Source organism: Haemorhous mexicanus, chromosome 4 (genome assembly GCF_027477595.1).
Source record: "Haemorhous mexicanus isolate bHaeMex1 chromosome 4, bHaeMex1.pri, whole genome shotgun sequence".
In the NCBI taxonomy this organism is placed as follows: Eukaryota; Metazoa; Chordata; class Aves; order Passeriformes; family Fringillidae; genus Haemorhous; species Haemorhous mexicanus.
The window spans coordinates 45,473,627-45,495,251 of NC_082344.1; the positions used below are offsets into that span (position 1 = coordinate 45,473,627).

The following is a 21,625-nucleotide window of genomic DNA, read 5'->3' on the forward strand; positions in this document are numbered from 1 at the left end:
ATCTAGTAAACCTTCTGGCTCTGAACTGAGGAGATTTTTTGCATGCTTGAGAAAAGAAGGGATGGAAAACACAAGGACAGATATTCAGGGTGCATCCAGAGAGCTAATGAAACTGAGATATTAAAGAATTTATTTCATTGTGATTGGCAAATAATAGCTGACTTCATCAAGCCAAATTCTTAAAAAGAATATAAAGTTATTATTCTTACAATGCAGACAGAAGGAATGCAGCAATTCCAGGGGCTGATTCCCAACATGAAGCTTCTTGACTTTGTAGAGTAGAACTTCTATTCTGCCTGGCTCTAGAAAACTTTCATCTATATAATCATCTCTCTGGGAAAGAGGGGCTGAAATTGTGATTTAAAACAGCCCTGGTTTTGAAAACTGATTTGCACCACTTAAAAAAACATGGAACGTTGGTAATCTCAAACACATACAACTGGCTACTAGTATTAATCCATATTTTCCACTGTGCATGCAATCTCAGCTATGAATCATATTTTCTTATATTATTCACTGTGAAAAATACGGGCAAGACAAGGCTGAAGGCATTCCAGAAAACTTTTAATACTGGTTCCATTCAGCACGCTTCAGATTAGATTTGTTACTGATATAGCAGAAGAAATCCTAGCAGAAGTCAGGCAGATTAAATGCCAAACAAGTACTTGATCAATCAGACTGATGAAAAACTAGCTAGACTGTGGCTGTCTTGGGTTGTGGAGCAACACTTGAGAGACAGATAAATGTCATCAGTCTTGATGTGAATTGAAGGTCTGAAGAGCAGCCTTTGCTGCAGCCATCTGCTGGTCCTTTGAATTGCTTCTTTTCCATTAAATAGTAAAATGTCAGGCCTGAGGAACACAGATGGCATCCAATTCATACAAAGTAAACAGGTGACCCTAGCATGGGTTTCAAAATCAGTCATCTCTGGTTTTAATGCAAGATGTGTGGGGAGTGGTGTGAGATTACTAATGACACCAGAGTCCTGGCCTTGCTTCAACAGTCAAGACACAGATAAGGAGACTCAGAGATAAGTGAATAAATTCATTGTGTTAATACATAGCAGAGCTTAGTAATCAACAATCAAATTACACCCATACATTTGCAAAAATGGGTAAAAATACCTCTATTTTTAATTATTAAAAGCTGATTTCAAACTAATTCAGCAAATTATATTCCAATGCCCATTTTTCTACCTAGCCCTCTTATTCTAAATTCAGCACAAGGAGGTGTAGTTCAGCCCTTGTATGAAGCAATACTTGTGCTGCAGAACTTAAAATGAAAAATACATGCTCAATTGTCTTTACTTCACATCTGTCCCCAGAATGCTGAAACCAGTTTTCTCTTTCTTCCACATCACTCTACATTTTGTCAATATCTAAAAATCAGAAATGTACTAGATGAATTGATTTAGATTTTATTAAAAAATTCTGTGTTTATTTTACTTTATGCACATTTCTACAGCTATAAGGCTGTCAAAAGAAACACTTTCATAAACATCTGCAGTAGATGTTTTACTCCTCCAGGACATCAGGACTAAACTAAGTGTTCAACTCATCTGAGGAATTCAAATAACACAAAAAATGGTTTGCAACCTCAGTTTCAGAGAGTGATATCTAGAACAAAAGGACACTTAGGAACCCAGGAACAAAATAATTAAAAAAAAAATCAGGTATTTATTTCTGAAGATGCAGTTCAGAATTCTTCATCAGTTTATAAGTTCTTATAAGAAACTTGGACAATAAAATTTACCTCCACTGGTTTCACACTAGCAAATACAAATTTCTCTGTTGAAATAGCTACAGTGATTGCTCCTGTATCTGCAGTATGGTACAGAGAAGCAGCATCTCTTGAGACTGTAATAATGTAACAACATTGAGCAACCTGAATGCTTCTATTTTCATGTATACTTTTAAGGGGTTTAACCTTTCTCTGAGTAGGAGTGTTTACAAAATGTCACTCAGTGAGTCATAGCACACTTCTGCTTGCTCCTGAAGTTTCAACAGATAAGCACTGAAACAAAGTGCAAATAGGAGCAGAAACAGCAAGATCCATCAACTTGGACCACACAAGCTCCCTCTGGGCTGTATATTTCCATACTTTGTGACAAAATACAGTTGCACATGTTGGCTAGACACAGATAACCCACATGAGCGGTATTTCTTCTTTACTACCTCTTAAGAGGAGATGATTACCTGATCTAACCTCATTCTCCTTCACATACATAAACCCAGATGCAGAGGGAAGAGTTGCACCTTTCTAAGTGTATTTGTTTTTTGAGAGTTCCTCTGGCAGCTTTAAACACTGCTGGCAGGCCTAATCTACAGTCTGAGAGCATCCTTTGAGGACCCAGCTTGACATACAACCTCTAAGCTGCAGGCACAAAAGTATTCTAACTCCTATACAAAGTCCTGTAGAGCTTGCAGGTCTAAAACAATTTAAAAAATGAAAATACTACCCTGCATAGTATACTGAAAGTTAATTTTCTATGTAAGAGAAATTGTGACCTTTGAAATACTATGATATATAGCACTAAAGGGATCATAACATTTGGCATTAGCTAGAACAGGTTCAAGGTTTTAATCTGAGATCTGAGTCATAAAATAAATTTTTTCTAAACATATAGCTGCAGCCTTTATTTATAATTTTAGTTCATGGCATCTTCATTTTGGGAACTCACCTGATGCAGATTTTTACACCATCTCACATGCTGATTTGTACTCTAGCTTTAGGCATGTATTTTAACAAGGAGCCCACTGGCTCCACCACTCAATTGTGATGCCAAATACACCCCCCTTCATTAGAATTTATTTCAAAATTGAACATCACAGAAAATGTCAGCTGCATTTTGCAGATAAGGGATCCATAAAGGGATACAGCTTGAAAAGATGGCTACATGCCCTAATGATCTCTGCGATCAACTGGAATTTTTCTCCTTTTATTCAGAGCAACCCAGTCACCAAATTTCTGATAGTGCTTCCCACATATTGAAATCACGGAGAAAGCAGAAAACTAAGTGCAGAATTGCCAAATAAGCCACAGATACTTTTCTGATTTTTTTCAGCTTGAAGTGAAACTAAACAAGATTCTAAATTAAAAGGAAAAAGCAAAATGTGTTTTGACTTTTAAAATTCTAAAAAAACCAGCTAGAAGATGAATTATTTTTAGGTATGCTGATTCAACTTTGAGTATTATTCTTGATCATAAAAAGGTATTTCCCCATATCCTTATTAGCTATCATACTTTCTGTTTGAGAGATTTATCTGCCCAGATATAATGCATCAGATTCTAACAGGCTGAGCAACAGTAAGTGAAAAGATAACAGGTGCAAAAGTTGAATTGGCCACACCTACACCTGTTCTGCTGTTTGACAATATCCCTTGATGTCCATATTTAAAAGACCTGCAATATCTTCATATCTACCCTATCTACCAGAAAAAGCTGTGGCTCAGCTTTCCTTACTGTTTCTGACACAAATTCTTTACTGCGGCTCTTGCTCAAACTGACTTGTCTTACCTGACAAAAATCACTGAGTAGCAGAACGGTTCTTCTAAAGGGTAAAGAAACTTGTTTTTTCTCAAAACGTTCTAAATTTTATGCAGTCTAAAAGAAGGATTTAAGATGACAGTTTTGTGTCAAGTCTTGAGGAGGAAAAATGTGGTTAATGCTTCTGTGCTCCTATTTTTTAATGGAGAGAATTCAAAAGGAGCATTGCAGATTGTTGCCATACAATTTAAGAGAGCTTTGTTCTGATAAAATATTTTACTTGGGATTTGAAGGGGGAGACAGACACATGACAACTTCAAAACTATCCTGTTTTTAATGCAGATTCTTATGTCTTCCAGAGTAGAGACCTAGTTGAATGTGATGCTCTGAAAGAACCTCAGTCTGGAAAAGCAGAGGTGCTGCTACTATTGACAACAGGGCTGTAAATGGACTTTTTAATTTACAAGATAGGGCTGTATTTACTTCAGAGTAGCCTCAATGATTCCAGCAGAACTAGATGAACACAAATATGCTGTGATGGGATTTCCCTCAGACAAAGCTTTGAGGCAGACATGCCTAGACCTACAGCAATCTGTACATCCATTTCAAACACAGATAAGCTGTTATATTGGTAGATATACTAGAATAATTATCTTTTTAAATAGAAAAATCTTAATGTGGATAGGTAAAGCAGAGTAGAAATTATAAAGCCTATTCAGAGCTGTCCTTTTGCCTGGTATGTATTCACTGCTGCTTTCTTGTGCCCAGGTTTATTTTATTTGACTCAGGCAGTTTCTGAATGGTGACAAACCCTGCTCAGACTCCTCTGGTCCTAGCTGTGTGTCTGGTACTCCAATTCCTCCTAGGTGAGATCAGCATAGTTAAAGAATTTTCATTTCAGTAGGTGTAAAGTATAGGGAAAACAGATGGACCTCAAAGTTCAGTGGCCCCTGATGTTTCATATGGAGTTGTTGACGAAGAATTTACAGACCCATTTTCTTTAAAAAGCTCTGTTGCACAGCATACATAGGAGACGCCAGTGCCCAGCCTTGCAGAAAGCACTGACTGACAAAAAGTACTTTTTGAGGCCCTAGAAAACTGACAGAGCTGCATTTAAGCTCCCCCCAACCCAACCCAACCCAACCCAACCCAACTATCCATAAGTTGATCCTTCCAGCATCTATGGCAGCATAACCCTCTAAAGCAATCCTCTCTAGGAAGTGCCTCTGGAGCACTTGAGATGCATCACCTACAGTACACTAATTTCCCATGTTGCATTTGCACTCTGTAATGTGCTCACAGAGGAACAAAGCAGTCTGCCTTCCATCTCAGCTAAGTATTTTTTTTTTTCAATAACCTTCCAAAACCTTCAGTTTTGTTCATTTCTGTTTTGGTCCACGTGACAGGTAGTTTTACCCAGAAAACACAAGATCTAACTTTGGTAATGTAAGTATAACTAAACAGATGGTTAAGTGATTCATGAAGATCTAAGATAAAAGATGGAAAAATTAAATATACCACATGGCATTCTGCAGCCTGGGAAGAAGGAAGAACTGTAGACTTTTGTCCCAAATCCTTTGAAGACATCTTTGAAGTGTCTGGAGAAATACTAGGTGGATGATCTTGGATTTCAGGCTCTGCTTTATTGTCAGGGGTGGGAACTATTTGAACGGAAAGAGATGCTGTGTGTATCTCAGGCATGGGGTTACAGGCAGGTGAGACAGGCCTCTGTGAAAATACTGGCTCTTCAACAGGCTTGAGCTGTTGCTGTGAATTACAAGGAATGCTACTTGCTGGGTCACGTGTCCGGGTTAATTTCAGGGTAGATATCTTACGTTTTTGAGACTGCTGCCTTTGGCCTTGATGGAGAGCAGTGCTAATGCCAGCTACTGTGCTTGTGTCTGCACTGGGGACTGAGGTCAATGGTTTAATGATTTTCTGTGCATAGGACACACTTGTGTTAGATATTTGAGTATACATTGTCTCCTGCACAAATGTCTCACTAGTGTAATAGGCAGTATCTGAGAGGAGGTGCTTGGCTGGACCAGCAGTTACTGCCTGGAGATTAATTTCGTTCTCGTCATTAGTTACTCTCGGTTTCCGAAAGCTTTCTTTTCTAGGAGGTGGCAGAGGTGCCTTATTTGCCAAAAGCGTCCACACACAGCAAAATAACATTGAAGAAGAAACAGAAAGAAAGTAAATATTAGTAGGAGATATAGTTCAGTTGGACTTTTATATTTAAACAAAGGAACTAGCAAATTAAGGGGCTTCATCTCAACATCGCTAAATTCAATGGACAACTAAATCGGTCAGGTTCCCACCACCATGTCCTGTGCAAATTCTGTTTAAAAAGCCAGATGTTCCAATTGCTCAGACCAAAGTGGGATCAGAAAGGATCAGAAGGAAGCCCACAATATTTCACGTTCTTTTAAAAAACAATTATTACACTGAAAAAGAATTATTGCTGTGAAAGCATTCAGATATGAAAGTACTCCATGATCTTACATAGCAAGCAATTATTCACAGGAAACACATATATTTAAAACACAGAACCTCTTAATCTTTTGAATTAAAATAGTACCCAGAGAATATTGAAATTGGTGTGTTGTTATTTTTTTGAGAGATAAAGATGTTTCTAAGTGTGGGGGTGGTTTTTTTGCTTATGTTGTGTGGTTTTTTTGCTTGATTTGTTTTTTTGTTTCTGTTTTTAGTGCTCTCTAATTACATTGTTCCACAAAACAGGCAGAAGCATTTTCTACCATATAATTAATACATCTTAATTCCCAGATATTTTGATGACTGGGGCATTTTTCTGAGTGTAAACTATTAATAAATACTCTCTGAAGTCCAGGAAGACTCCTAGAAAGCTTTTACTTGTGTATGACCTAGTTTTATGTAGCTGTCTTGCTCCCTGAAAGCAATTTCTGGTAATTAACCTGGGGGCATACAGCCTGTGTGGAGCATGCTTCATCTGTGCAGCAAACCAGTTTGTAGTGACCCATTTGAGCAGGGGACTCACACTGTCTGCAAGACATCAGACAATGTTTCACAGAGGTATCCCATCTATACGTGCTAACCCCCCAGCAGTGGTGCAGCATTCAACGTGGTGTGTCCAGTTTTACCTGAGTTGGTGATTTTTTATCCTGCAGATTTGGCCGCACGCTCCTGAAGCCTTTTGCTGAAAGAGATGAGCTGCTGGCATCTCCATTCAGTGTCTCTCTGCTGCCATTATTGTAAGATCGCCAAGCTTTTGCAAATAAAAAAGAAGGAAACCATTTTTGGGGTGTGATTGGTACATCTGCACTGCTCTCAACATAGCAGCCCAGCTACTAAACAAACTGCACAACTGACAATGATGCTGTTTTACCATGGAAGTTATTAGAACGTGGCTAAAGCTGCCACTCTACAAAATATTAATCTTTAAAATTCAGAGAATTCATGCATTGACCACAGTCCTGGTATTGGGCAGTTAGACTTCTTCCCACAATTTTCATACAGACTATGGATTTTCAGCTTCAGAGTCCTCTTGAGGTGCTGGTGCTTTGGTCCCTGTATAAATCAGGCTCAAGTTTTTTCACTTTTAGATGACATTCTTGAACTTCATGGCTGTGTTAGATTTTGGAAAACAGCTCATGCAAAGTTAGCTGGTCATGGCAGTTTCACAAAATTTCACCCCAGTACTCAACTCGTTGTTCCAATAGTGTTCCAATCTTACTGCAAAATCTAAATGACACCTCTATTTTCCAACCAACCAACCATGTTTTTTTCTCTATCCTCAGATCTAGAATGCCCTCAAAACGTTGGCCAAACATAGAGGGAGATGTTGAAGACAAAATACTGTAAGAGGCTGGGAAAAGTGACACATTATGTGAGCAGGCTGCTAAGTGAAGGTGGGCAGAACTTGCAATCCTGAGTAAGGCACTAAAAAGGAAAGAGCAAGTACCACTGAATGGTGCCACAGTGATGAAGCTAAAGGTGCCAAATTAGCAGTCTGGTTTTTTCCCCACACAATTCATTTTTCTGACAACATATTCTGTGTTACATGAAATAACTGCTTTCAAATGAGCCCTGAATTAGAGGCCTTAACCATTAACAATTAGAATTACATAATTTCAGAGGTGCTTTCCTTGAAGAATGAGGAAGTATGGAGTAATGAAATCAAATAAATAGAAGATTATTGCTATTAATTCACTTACATGGTATTGCACTGATACATAAATAATACAGTGTTTCATTTACCTGAATCTGGAGACTGAGAATCAGACCCTGAAAAAGAAATACCCAGTATTGTGTCAGAAATAAATCAAATTTGCAAAAACCACACTAAAGTATTGATAAGAAGCAGTTCTGCCTGTCTAATGAATATTTAGTATGTTTTACTTGTTATGAATATTTTTAGGTAAACAATCTTCATAAATTTTTTTTAAAAACTAATCTAGCTTCTGACAATCATTAAAAACAACACTCAGACTCCTTTCCTTGACAAGACTTTTTAAATCAAGTTTCAATAAAAAGTTTGTAATAAGCAAAACCTCTTTTTCATGCTTTGTTATCTTGAAAAAAAATTACAGGGGATGTGAGACCCAAAACACATATCAAGGGCAAAATTAATTTACTAATTTATTAATTTACAAATATAATTAATTTTTTCCTAAGTATTCAATTTTTTTTTTTCATGAATGGCTACTAAACATAGGCAGAGAGGAATTAAGACCTTTTAAAAAGGAAATAAGACTTTCTAAAAAGCACTGTAGAAGTAATACATCTGCCAGCGTAACAGGAAACAGTGCCACCCTTCTCCTCCTGGCAAAGTACTAAGGCAGGAATGCTTAACAGTAGGAAAAAAGGCATTCAGCAGTTGTATCCCAGTGGTTGGTGGTGATACCTGAGGCCAATAGGTTTGGAGAGCTCTGAACCCTCTTCACAGCTGTTAATGTGACAGACATTGCAGCACGCTTGCGAGCACACCCACCGCTATCTGGAAGCACAAAACAATACAGACAGCAGCCCCAGACAAAGGGAGCAAGCACATGCAACACATCACAGTGGGAGATATGCCAAACATAGATGAAAATAAGCATGCAGTTAGGGAACTGCTGCAGAAATGTGTGAATTTGCAGGTTTGGCAGATTAGCAGAATACATAAAATATCACAGGCTTTAAATAACAATAAACCTCACAGAGAATAAGTGAAGAAAGCTGTGTTTAATACTTAATCCACTAGGGAAATATATACACTCTGTTACCTGAAAGAATGCTTAATTACAGCTAATTAGTAAAAGCAAACAAGTAATCAAGATAAAGGCTTAGGCATTCCAGAATAATATTAATCAATAATCTGCACGGTAAAATAATTTCATTGTAGGCATTAGAAAGGCACCATTCATAAACTAAGCTCATGTTTGATCAGCTGACAAAATACTTTTGTTCAGTCTTTTAGATCCTTCATGCTCAAGAAACAAAATTACCAGTGAAGGCATAATTTTTTTTTTCATTTTGATGGAATGAACTGGCTGTCCCTCTTCCCCTTTTTTATCTAATGTAAGTTAAAAAAATAAAAGAAATATGTATCTGGAATGGAGCAACATTCTGAGGAAATGACTAGAAATCTAAAATAATTTTAAAAAATGAGGTATAGAAAAAAACCTTTCTTCTGGATCTTGCCCAACTCCTTTCTTTATTCTACTTCTCTCTCACTGGAGCTGCCATTACATTTTTTAAATACTCTCTTATTATTAGAAGACAGGTTTCCCACAACTTAGCTTTTTAGCAACTCTAGCATAGTTGTAAAAGAAAGTTAATAAATATTCTTAGCAATCATATTTAGAGTATTTTCCTGCTCTTCGCTAAAATAATTATTTTAATTGTAGTATTTGATACTACTGAGATTTGATTTAGTGCTTCAAGGAAGTCAAGAACTACAAGTATGATAAATGCCTTTTTGCTTCTGTAACCTATGACAGGGAGTTTTATAAAATTAAGGTGTTCATGAAGACCTGCAACCTATTTGCAGAAAGTATCTGCCATAACAGCAGTGATTTGAGCCACAGAGTCATCTTTAACCCAGGTCTGCAAGAGAAGTAAGCTCCTGGTATTTCTTTGCTCATTCCAATATCCCCCTGCTACTTCAATCCTTCCAATACTCCCCTGGCCACAGGCCCTGTAGGATATGCATTAAGAAGTTGTTAACACTGGCAAACATCAGAGCCACTGCCTTAGAGGTAAGTGGTACCAAAGACTCATTGCCAATTCCAAGGTGCAAGGCAAAAGGCCAAATTATTTCCTGCCAGCAGTACTTGAAAGCACTGCATTACCTGCCATTAACTATTGGCATTGTATGTGTGACACAAAGGCAATGGCTATCAAATCTGTACATGTATTTTAGTTTGCTTACACAAATACAGAATGGAAACGGTAATTGAAATTACATTTTCTATTCTTGTATTCCTTTTCCTCCACCATTGACATACAACAGAGGTAATTCCAATGAGATTTGGTGATGTGTTGATACTGAGGTTCTGCTCTAATCTGAACATTGGCAGACTTTGAAAGCATACTACTTTTAATATAAGCTAACGTGCAAAGAATTTTTTTGTATTGTCACAGCTCTTATTCAAACAAAGTGGCAATTTATTTGTAATTTTTCAAGAGCTACCTTCCTGAATTTCATGATAGAGAAAGTGAAGACAACGAGAAAATGACTACAAACATTTAATTATTTTAACTTCAGGAAAATCTGCTTCCATTTTGTTTTTAATGTAATTCAGTCGAGTCAGAGTTTTATACTTCATGGACCCATAATCTAGCAAAGTGTTTTGGCTTCATGCAAGAGAAACAAAACAGATTGTAACTGACTACATACCGTGTTTACCCCTATATCTATAATTTATATATATTCACAAGTCTGTTCCTGCATTATTTATCAGTATCTGTAGAAAAAATAATGAGATCTAATTAGCATTCAGTTAAGACATAACCTCACATTTATACGATATTGAGTTGTGCAAAATCTCCAGCAGAACAGGAATGTGTGTGGCCAAGCACATATTGATGCATGACGAGTTCCATCCTCTCACCTATGCTCAGGCTAGGCCCCCATTAAGTGGAGTGTGGAGTATTAAGAAACAGTAAGGGAGACTGAATTAATGATCTTCTGCTCATTTCACTTGCAAACTATAAGCAATTATATAACATAGCTGTCACTTAAGGAACAAATGAGGTTATATGAAACCTTCTATACAAAATGTTTGCATATATAAAAAATGTGGGCACAAATACACATGCATGCCCTCGCAATTCCTTTGACCCAAAAAATTCTTCAGGAAGGAGTCCTGTTTAACTAGGAATTGCTTTAACACTGAAGCAAAGGAGACCCAAACCAGCTAAGGTCTGCAGGCAGTGCTAGAATATGAAGTTGGGCAATAACTCACAATCAAAATGGCTGCCTAAAATGTAATTGTAACTTCTTTTTCTCTTCCTCTCTTACTTCTTCCCACATTTAACCCTTCCCCCTAAATTCATAGGCCCAAGACCTGCTCCCACTAGGGACAGCATCATCCTAAGTGAGCTGTATCTGTATTTGACAAATGGTCTACTGGTTGGGTCCTGCCCCAAAGCCAGATGGAGACAATTCAAAACATCACCATTTCATTTAAAATCAAGGGTTTCTTAAAAAGACTGTTTCAGAGAGTTAGTAAAAGCAGTGGCATAAACAAAGAGGGCAAAGATGAAAGGATGCTGACCTTGTGTGAAGGAGTGAGAGAGAGCAGCCAGGGGCAAGAAATTTTTAATAAGCTCTTAAAGTTTATTAAAGAAAAGAAAAATGGCATCCAAACATTAGGTTTGCTGATTATTATTCTATTCACTGAAATTGTGAATGTTATAATTTTTCCTTTTGTTTGCACAGTGAATTCAAGTTTAGAAGGCTTTAGAACAGGGCTTCTTACTCCTTGCATTCTGAACTTTTGAGCTAAATATACAGTGCTGGGTCCAACCATCCGGGACAGACTAAGCTGCTGCCTCTTTATGTCCCCAGGTCCAACCAGGAGGGAGACTGGAAATGCCTTCCCAGCAGACAGATGTGCACACCACAGCCATACGTGGTCGGACACACAGCCCAGGCACTCACACTAACACGGCACAATGTGCTCACCACCCTCCCCTCTCTGGCTGAAGGTCCAATAGGGAGAATGGCATGTGTGGACAGAGTGGATCCTTCCAGCAACTAACTGGGCTCAAACATCGAGTCTGCCACGCATTCCATGCCTGCTCTCCTGGGGCAGCCCTGAACAAGGGAGACCCTTTGTTCTTTGGGTCACCCTAACTTGTGTTCTTGCATGCCCTTGTGTCCCTGTGCTCTTCCAGGAATATGGAGACAGATAGGCCTTTGATGGCTCCCATGATGGGCCTGGGAGTATCCTGGCAGGGCAGGCTGCTACTCGGGCTTCCTCTCCTTCCACTCTCTATCTGAATTCCTTTTTGCATGTGCTGATGAATTTTTTACCATATAATCTACACTGATAGGTAAACCTATTATTTGGTTCTTTCATGATGTTAAAATTTAAATTTTTTGTAGAATGCCTGGAACTCCAGCCTACCTAATTTACTTCAGTGATCTAAAAGTGGCTTAACAATCTGCTCAGGAACTCTACATGGATCCAAGAAATTATGTTCTTGTCTCCCAGACAAAATGTAAGAGAATAGTCCATGTAATGAATTCCATTAATAATTTTAACAAACAGATATTATTAGCAGTCTTCCAGAACTTCATACTTTTCACTCTTGGCTGTTCTTTATGTGCTTCATCTAACGCAAACAGCTCACTTGTTTAATAGCTTTAAAATTAGATGCATTTATCAAGAATGCTCTGTGTGAAATTCAGCCAAAATATTTACAGATGGACACTAAGAATCTGTTTTAACTATTAATTTCTATCCATTTCTTATTCCTCAATGCAATTACCTCTCCTCAACAAGAGCTGTGCATGCACATATGCATAATGAACATTAAGGACATTTATCCTGTGTTTTAATCTGATGTGAGTTTCAGGGGCAGCTCATGTTTTCTGTGAGTTAATCAAGCAACCAAGTTAATGATGTTCATCAATCTGTAAAACACCTGAAGACTTATTGAAGAAACCCCCTAAATATAGTTTAAAATATGATTCTGTTGATGATTGCTTTGGGTTTAAAAACACACACACATTCTATGAGACTATTTTAAATTTAGGACAACATTTGAACTCCAAAAGGAAACAGAAGCCAAAGTACCCTTGATACTTCTGAAAAACCTTCTCTATATCTTACCTCTGCTCCTTTGCTCTTGCAAAAATGTTTCATTGCCTTATGCTGCTGAATATTCCTTCCTAACATGTGGAACAGAATTAACATCAAATGCTAAAAAATCCCTCCCATATATGGTAGAGTATTGCAAACCAAAGCTCTTCAAAACATTTTCTCTGTAGACAAAAATATCTTCCGGAGGGTTTGCTGAGACAGACTGCCAAGTCTGCAGCCACAGGCAACTCTGGATTAGAGGAACTCAGTCTAAGCAGCAGATTTACTTTTTATTTTTAAAGCTGCATATACGTTAGCTTTGCCACTCCACCAGTTACTGGCATCAAACTAGAGAGCACATTTATCTGCAGGAGTCATTAATGAAATACATATTTTAAAAACAAACTATTAGTAAATCAATAGCATCTGATAACCTACAATTGCACCATGCACAAATTTCTGTTATAAAGCAGTGAAATAAAAAAAAACCCTATCAATCCCAAACCAAAGCTGTAGCACTCATGTTCAAATGACAGAATACTGTAGAAAGAAAAAAAGTAAAAATAAAAGAAAGAAAAAAGGAAAAAAGGAAATAGCTAGACCAGAACAGCACATAGAACAGCTTCCACCTGAGTAACTCTCTTTCTTAATGAAGTAATGCTTTAGATAGGTGCAAGGATAGGTGCAAGACATCCACTTTTACACACTATTCACATGTTTTAAACTTTTTTTTGCAGTCAGAAAAAAATCTACCTCATAGAAATGGTAAGAATTGCCACATTTTGTCAACACCTTCCTTTCAGTGCAGCTGATAACATGTACATTAATATCAAGCACATAGAAGATGAAAAAAATGTTTTCACTGTCCAAATGCAGAGTAGAATAAAGTTCAACCTAAAATCATTGTATCTTTAAGTAACTGGAGAGGATTTCAGGTATGTTCATGTCTTTAAGGTCTGTTTTTAAGGCTCCTGTGTGATCAGAAGACTCCCAATCCCCAAGAGAAGTCCTTCAGCTGCAGATTATTTAAATCTTATTTCTTCTCTCTTGAGAATTCATAACTTACATCAAAAATCTTAGTACAACATTGAACAAAGCCATACTTCAGGGCCGCGGTAGCACAAACTGGCAATTTACCTCTTTATTCAAATTTTTTGAAGGAGAAGCTATAAAATTACTTCTATCATGTGATTTTGACTCATATGATGGCCATGCACAATGTAATTATAGTATGATGATTAGCAAAGTTACGTCTGAAATTACAGTTCTGTGAAACAAGTCGTATTTTAGTACCACCTGGATTATGCAGACTGCCACGTTTAGGAAAGATATCTCCACCAAAAATAAGAGAGGACGGGACAAATTTCAAATAGTATTTTTAGAAATAAAAAATACACCACCTTGGTTAGGATTTGAAAAACAATTAAGAATAACCAAAACTTTGGGGAACAAAAGTACACACTCAAACTAGAAACTTAATTTCTCCTGTTTATTCTATTAACAAATATAGTGGTTTCAAGTGAAACGATATATTTTAACTTTGTATTAAAAGACGTGCTCCAAAAATGGATCCTACTGAGTTTCAGTTGTCTGAGACAACAGGAAGCCATGAAGCAGGATTAATACAGTCATCTAGACAATGGCACCTCTACCACGGAAAAGCTAATCCCTTTGACTTAGAGCATGCTGCTGAAATTCAGACTTCAAAGGTAGTTCTGGTCCTCAGGTCCTACATATCATGACATGGTGAAGCGCTTTGGTTAATGATAAAGCCACTGGTTTGGAAAGGATGGATAGGTCTACCCTTGCACCACAGTTAATCTGCAAACCAGACAGCTCACCTATGGAGTCTGAAAGAGCTGACTGCAACTGAAAATTTACACCTGAGTGAGGCCACATTCCCTCTTCCAGCACAAAGAGCAGCACTATCTTATTGGCTTCAGAAGTTCAAGAGCAAATATTACTACGCTGTCATAGATCACGAAGATTACTTTCTGTAGAGTCCTTAATTTGGTCAGTACATCTGTTACAGCAACTTGAGGGGAAATACAAAGCACTGTAAGTATAACACATCCTCAAGATTATCCTCAGCTGATATGCAATATTACAATACAGGGATTATATGCCCCTTAATTTAGTGACAGTACAGAATGGAAATAAAGGATTTTTAAAGCATGTGCATTTTCTTAGGAAAATGTGATGCTTTAATCACACTTTTCCATCACTGTTGTATCCTCATTCTATGTATTTTCACATAAAACACACACACACACAAAACTGATACTATTAAATTAAGCACAGAAGTCTAAGCATGCACTTTTATTTTGTGTATCCATATATGTCCATACATAGAAAAACATGTATGTAAATTTTATATATGGGATACAAATGGACATAAGCAGGCATACTATTAAATATCTTGCTTATTTTGAGTTCAACACCAACTAAAGTACAATTTGTTTATGAAAATTCTAGTAAATTTGGGATCTTCTCTGCTCACAAAACAACACAAAAAATCTCACAGATGCAGCATACCTGTGTTCATTTTGACACTGGAGGATTTGCTATAAAAGTCTTCAGATTTCCTGCGGAAAATAAAACGATCTATTAATTTGCACAGGACAAGAATGGGTGGTACAAAATGGCAGCAGAGCTTTTTGGAGGGGTGGAGAATCACTGTGATACAAATGGCAGTCCTATTTTAACACTGCTTTAATTAAATTGGTATTGCTTGTCCTTCCAAAGTTAAAGATGAGCTGTCACTTCCATTATAAGTCACCCTCTCTTCAAGTGTTTAGTAGCTTTCTTGTAAATATTTGCTGTAGGATAAAAAAACTAGTGATTAACTTCTGGTCTTGAAACTATAAACTAAGAATATTTTCCATACAGGAATGTGGAAATATTTTCAAAAGCTTATAAGGTTTATTCACTCCTTTGCACAAACTAAAAGATGTGAAGAGTAGCTCTCTCCAAATATTTTCTAAGCTGCCAAAATTACCAAGTCTTTTTCAATGATTTATAAGCAGATGTGGTTGTTTTCATCCAGTGATTTAATATGTCTCCCCAGACAACACTGACATTCTTACTGTTGCTTGATGTATTCCTATGCACAGAATCAGGACACAAGTCTTGGTACTCACAGGAATCCTTAGGAAAACTCCTAATGGAGTAGCCAATCAGGTCACTTTTTAAAGATAACAACTTCCACCAAAAAAATGTAAAGTGCACACGAAGGTTGAATCTATTTAGATACCCCAACTCTATACATTACTTACAAACAAACAAATAGTGAAACACAACCAGCCAAACTACAACTGCAGAAAACTCATAACATGCTATATAACAGCCAATCTTAACCCACTGATGTCATGAGATGGAGCAGACACTATTTTCCACCTACTGCCAGTTTCTGTCACAGCTTTATCTCAGGACAAAGTGGCATCTGCACACTAGCCAGTCTTAGCTGTATTGTTACATATACACTGTCCAACAGAATCTACTTTAGCAAATGGGCAGACACACCAGAGGTCAAAAAACAGAAGGCTAAAAAAAAAAAAAAAAAATTCCCCTACTGCATTATTCCCACATCAAGTCCAAGATAAAACAAGGTAAAATCAGATTTTGCAATGCAATACAGCTTCAAAAAAGAAATTAAAAATATAAACTGCCTGGCTATGTTGGAGTAAATTGGAATGTATGCATGAGGGGCCATTTTTATGATGGGCGATTAAGGTACTAATCAATACAAGTAAACAAAAATATCAAAACAATTCCAGTTTCAGTTCAACTCAACAGAAACCCTGAATTAACTGCACCTCTGAGATAATATGCATATTGCCATATTCCTTTGTATTCCTAACAAGGCCAGACATTCCAGTGCTTGAAAAAAATCACTGTTTTTCAGAAACGATCTGATCTCTGCTGCTATTTTTCAGTCAGTTTTGTAACAAGAAAAAGATGTATTTTTTTGTATTTTTCTAAGACTTCCTGATTTTTTGATATTTTTTTATTTCTTGGGAGCTATGGAAATAAACAACAGGCAGTGAATGAACTTTTATAATAATATTTTTATGCTGCAGCTATCAGTAAACTACTGCTGTGAATTTTTAAAAGCCTGGATAAAAACTAAGACAATTTTTTATTTTTTTATATATGGTCTCTGACTGAAATTTTGTGTTTCTTCATCTGCTACAGAATATTCTTACAGCCTCAAATTCCCACTGCATTTTCAGACTGCTAGAGGAGACACCACTTCCTTGCCTTCTTTTAGCTTGGAACTGAATTGCTGACTGTACCACATACAAGATACAAAATGCAACATGATATTTATTTTCAGACCCAACAAGTACAGGACTCTTGGAACACTGCAGTGCTAAAATGATTTCAAGCAGGTGGCTTCGATATATTTACCCAAAGCCTGCTTAACTCTGACTCTGGTTTTAACAGACAAAACTCAGTTTCAGCACTACAGCTCTGTACTCCTAACAACTTCTATCTCAACAGTTTATGCCACATTGCTGACACTCACTGAGGGACCTCATACAAATCACTAATTTTTCCACATTAATCTAATTTTGCTGAAAAACAACTTAGTCTTGCATACCTAAACAATATGCATGTAAATAAGGCAATCCAAATCTCACCATGCAAACTGCAAGTCTTGTATTTAATACTAAAATTATTTTGATTTCTCTGCTTCTAAGAAGCTAAAGCACCATTCAAATACTTTATGATACTGGGGTAGAAGCCAAATGAGGGCAATGAAATTAAATACAATATGCCTGAAATAATTTTATTCGACATTGTTTCAGTCAGTCTTTAAGATCCTTGCTTCAAGAAGGAAGTGGTGGAGGGAGGAACAGGGAGCAAAGCGTTGCTTTTGTTTTGTACTTCTGCTCCTTCCTAATTTCCTCCTGAAAATTGTGCTTTGGGAATGAGTTTGCCTCTGACAGAGGCAATGAATGTTGCACTGGAAGCATCAGACACTTCAGTGCCACGATGCACACCCGATGATGAGCTCAGATACTCAGCTCTCAGCCCATGCTGTGACAGAACAAAGGCCTGCAAGGGTCTGTGAACACAAAGCACCACTGCAGTGAGTGACTTTTCAAAATCAGTCACCTGGAGCAGGCTCACACCTGATCTTTGATGCTGAGGTAAAAGAACACTAAGTTTAAGCACAGTAGCAGGTCAAACTTTTGCAGAGGGAAATCCTGGATTAATCTTCATGACATTCTTCTGTAGTTAGCTTCCCCTGGAAGAGCTAATGCACAAAAATGGGTCTGATGGGTTGTATACAACTGTAGTTACCACTGCTACATTTAGTTTCACTAAATACATATCCTTGATAATATTACAATGATTAACAGCTCAGAAATTCTTTGCATTGCAAGAAGTTACTGAAAAGACTTGTGGGAATCTCACTGACATCTGCTCTATTTTCTCCAGGAGACCCTGATATCTACTTGTAATTACTTCTGTTCCCGGTAAGTTCTGAAGTGTGGGGTGCTGAAGGAAAACATTCTGTCACCCCTTCTGTTCCACATTCATATGGAGCTATAAAAAGGGTTAGTGAGAAGTCAAGGAAGGTTTCCCCACCCTCAGTTTATTCATGAATCAAGATGCATGACTTTACTGTAAGGGGTTTAATTCCATTCTTTTTCAGATCTTCAAGCACCTACAGACATTAAGGCAGAAGAAGCAATTAGACACAGTTCTGTGCATTGTGCTCTCAGGTGACCTTGCCTGAGCAGGAAGGTTGGACCAGGTGACCCAATGTGGTCCCTTTCAACCTTATCAATTTTGTGATTCTGTTATTTGGTCTTTGCCAGTTCACAGAACATATTATGAAAAGCAGATTTAAAATGTAATTTTCTGATAGAGGGTTTACATTAATTCTAAATCTAATTCTAGTATGTGTCCTTTATAGTTACCATCCTTTGTATTGACTTCTACTCCAAGGACCTCTGGTGAGAGGAGCAATGGATTTAGAACACAGAGTGCAGATGGATCAACAGCAGGATAGATATGTGTGTCTGGCTGGAAAATAACAGATTTTCATTTTCTTAGGTAGAGAGCAGTTCCCAGATATTTAAAAAAGACAGGAGCTTTCCTGACTTGTATGAGAAGGAGTGTCAGACTTTCATTAATGGTGCTTGCCAGTTTCACAGTCTGAGCTTGAGAGTGTAATCTACTTGAGAAAATATCTGCAAAGTTAAGGAATTGAATCAGTAGTGAGTTTACTACAAGGACTGTTTATTCAGTCAGTTTAAACATTGCAGGTGATCTACAAACACACATTTATTACCAGGCAGGATTCTATTTTGCATGCGGCAGTATATTCTTTTAATGCACATCATTTAGACTCTGCAGAGCATTCCTGCTCTGCAGCAAGTCCATATACCTCATATGCCAGCTCATACACTCAGTGATGGGGCACAAAAAAAAGTATGAAGCATTACTTCTGGAAGTACAGTGAAGCTGACTATTTTATTTTATTTCTCTCCCTACTTAAAAGAAATTCTTTCAGATGTTTACTGTTAGCAGGAAAACGATGGCAATGAGAATGCAATGAAGACTTGATAAACTCCAAATGTTTAGATTGTGACACCAACACTTGCACAAAGGAACAACTGTCCTGAGGCTTCCTTGCTAGAAGTCTCTCTTGCTGAGCCTATAAGCAGGTAGAAAGCTTATATGCAAATATACTCTTTGTATGAGAAAATGTTTGATGGAGCACAGGCAGATGATGCCTATAATGAAAATGGCTCCCCCGTGTTTCAGTTTTATTAACATGCAACAAGAAGTTCCCAAAATGGCAGGGGATCTTTACTAAGATCCAACACAGCAAGGCATATGCTGAGCATATGCTTTAGTATGTGCTTTATGAAAGCCCCACAGAATTATTTCTATGCTTTATGTTAAACACAAGCATAAATACTGTTTGCCATAGACCACAATGCCTCAGCCTGCAAGGATCTGAATACTCAGAAGCTAGAAATCTAGTTCTAATTAAAGTGTTTTCAGATAGATAATCAAAGAGAAAAACATAGGCAGACAATTGACATCATAGTTTCTGTAATTTTAACTTTAAAGCTTTTCTTAAAAGAAGAGATCCTCATGCTAAGTGCCATTGTACAGATTACACATATGCACATTATCTGCAAATGTACTGGTCAGATCATTAAACAACTGGAATGGTGAATAATTTGTACATGGTCATAAACGTCTACTGGAACACAACAGGTAAGTCGCATTGTACTCAGCAGCAGTAAGTGTGTGACCAGGGAAATCTCTACACACAAAAGCTCTGTTTCCTGGACCATCTGCAGTACTACAAACAAACTATCTAAGGCTGATATCTAACTTACAGCAGATCAGATATTTGAGCCTATTTCCTCAGCAAATACAATCCTAACATTGTTATTCAGTGTACTGAAGACTTTGTGTTGGACAATGGCAGTTGGTTCTAATTCCCATGTACAAATGTTCAAAGAGTATCAGATACAGGAAAATCCACCACAGGAGTCTGTGGCTGATCATTCTCTATAAGCACATCAAGGGGCTGGATGCAAGTGGAGGAAATAAAAGCACTATTAACCATTTCATGTATCTTAAATGCGAGTTGAAAATCGTAAGGTAATTTCTATTCATGAGAATCATTAAAGTCTGAAGCACTTGTCAGGAGTGCTGTGGTCAGACTTAAGACTCTGAACTTGTCAAGTGTATGTGAAAAATGTGACAGTCTGAATGCAGGGGAATAAATCTGATGACACAGGAACTTCTTTCCAGACAGTTTTCCTAATGTAATTTCTCTGAGAATGCTATAAATGCAAAATTAAGACAAACTGGTATCATCTTTTCCCATGTTTCTCCATGAAACATAGAAACATGTCAATTTATTGACTGTCTGATAGGAAAAGCAAAGACTACATATTTCTAAACTGCAGGTTTCTAACAGCAATCTTTGTGCACAGAGCATCAATAGAAAAAGTTCAAACACTTGCATTTAAATTGGTACCAACGTAAGTCTCTCTCTCTCTCTAGAGAAAACATATGAAGCCTAAAATTTTGCCTTTTTGTAGCATGATTTTTACTAGATACGTATTTTGACGTGGTATGTAGTGAAAAACAAACAAAATTTCTGCACTTGGTTCTAAATAGGTACTTTCTGGCATGTCAAAATACTTGTCAGATACTTCAGTAGCAGAACATTTTCCTAAAATGACACTGCAACTATATGAGGATATCAAGAAAGTTATTTAAGCTGACAACATTCTGTACATTTTACTGGTTATTTTTACAGCTGCAAAAGGAACGAGGAGGACAAACTGCTGCTCTTACATTCTGCATCTCCCCCTCTACCACTACAGTAAATTTAATTAATAATTCCAGTCATGCTTGTGGTGTTTGTGATTTTTTTCCATTATTTTTACTACTTCAATATAAATAAAAAAGGAGAAAGGTTCCATTAACTGAATAAAGGTTAAAAGAAAAGTTCCATTAACTTGCTGACTCCAATTCACATTTCTTACCCTTTTAACCAGGCACCTACTACTGTTTTTAATACTACCAAATTTTAAATTTCTAGCTTTTAGTGGTGGTTATTTTTGTTCCCTGCTTTTGTCTTCCACATTTGCTGCTCTTTTACAGGAACTGTATTTGATCAAAGCGACTCATTCCATAGGCTGGGAATTATTTAAGATTACTGTGTGGGAGCATGTAACTGAAGTAAACATGCAGTGGATTGGTATGCACAGATGTAATTACAAAAACCTCCACTGTAAGACAGAGTGCCTTAAAGGCATTCTGCATGTTCTCAGTACTTCTGAAAATTTTCATTTTATCATGATGAAGTATTTGTC

The 21,625-nt window shown here is 37.2% G+C and overlaps 1 protein-coding gene across 19 annotated transcripts in view; it reads right to left on the reverse strand.

The window, feature by feature from the left end:
• The window catches only part of SORBS2 (sorbin and SH3 domain containing 2), a 145,806-nt gene that overhangs the window by 64,148 nt on the left and 60,033 nt on the right, over positions 1–21,625 (reverse strand). For 7 of the 19 annotated variants that reach the window (XR_009486243.1, XM_059844653.1, XM_059844649.1 and 4 more), the window contains exons 3-7: positions 15,297–15,346; positions 8,372–8,464; positions 7,726–7,752; positions 6,609–6,733; positions 5,005–5,622 (exon numbers count right to left, since the gene is read on the reverse strand). Coding sequence is in view for 18 of the 19 variants with exons in the window: in XM_059844653.1 (XP_059700636.1) it covers positions 5,005–5,622; positions 6,609–6,733; positions 7,726–7,752; positions 8,372–8,464; positions 15,297–15,306 (873 nt within the window). In the remaining variant the exon portion in view is untranslated. The remainder of the gene's footprint in view (positions 1–5,004; positions 5,623–6,608; positions 6,734–7,725; positions 7,753–8,371; positions 8,465–15,296; positions 15,347–21,625) is intronic. The other 12 variants (XM_059844665.1, XM_059844660.1, XM_059844659.1 and 9 more) reach the window with 4 other exon arrangements.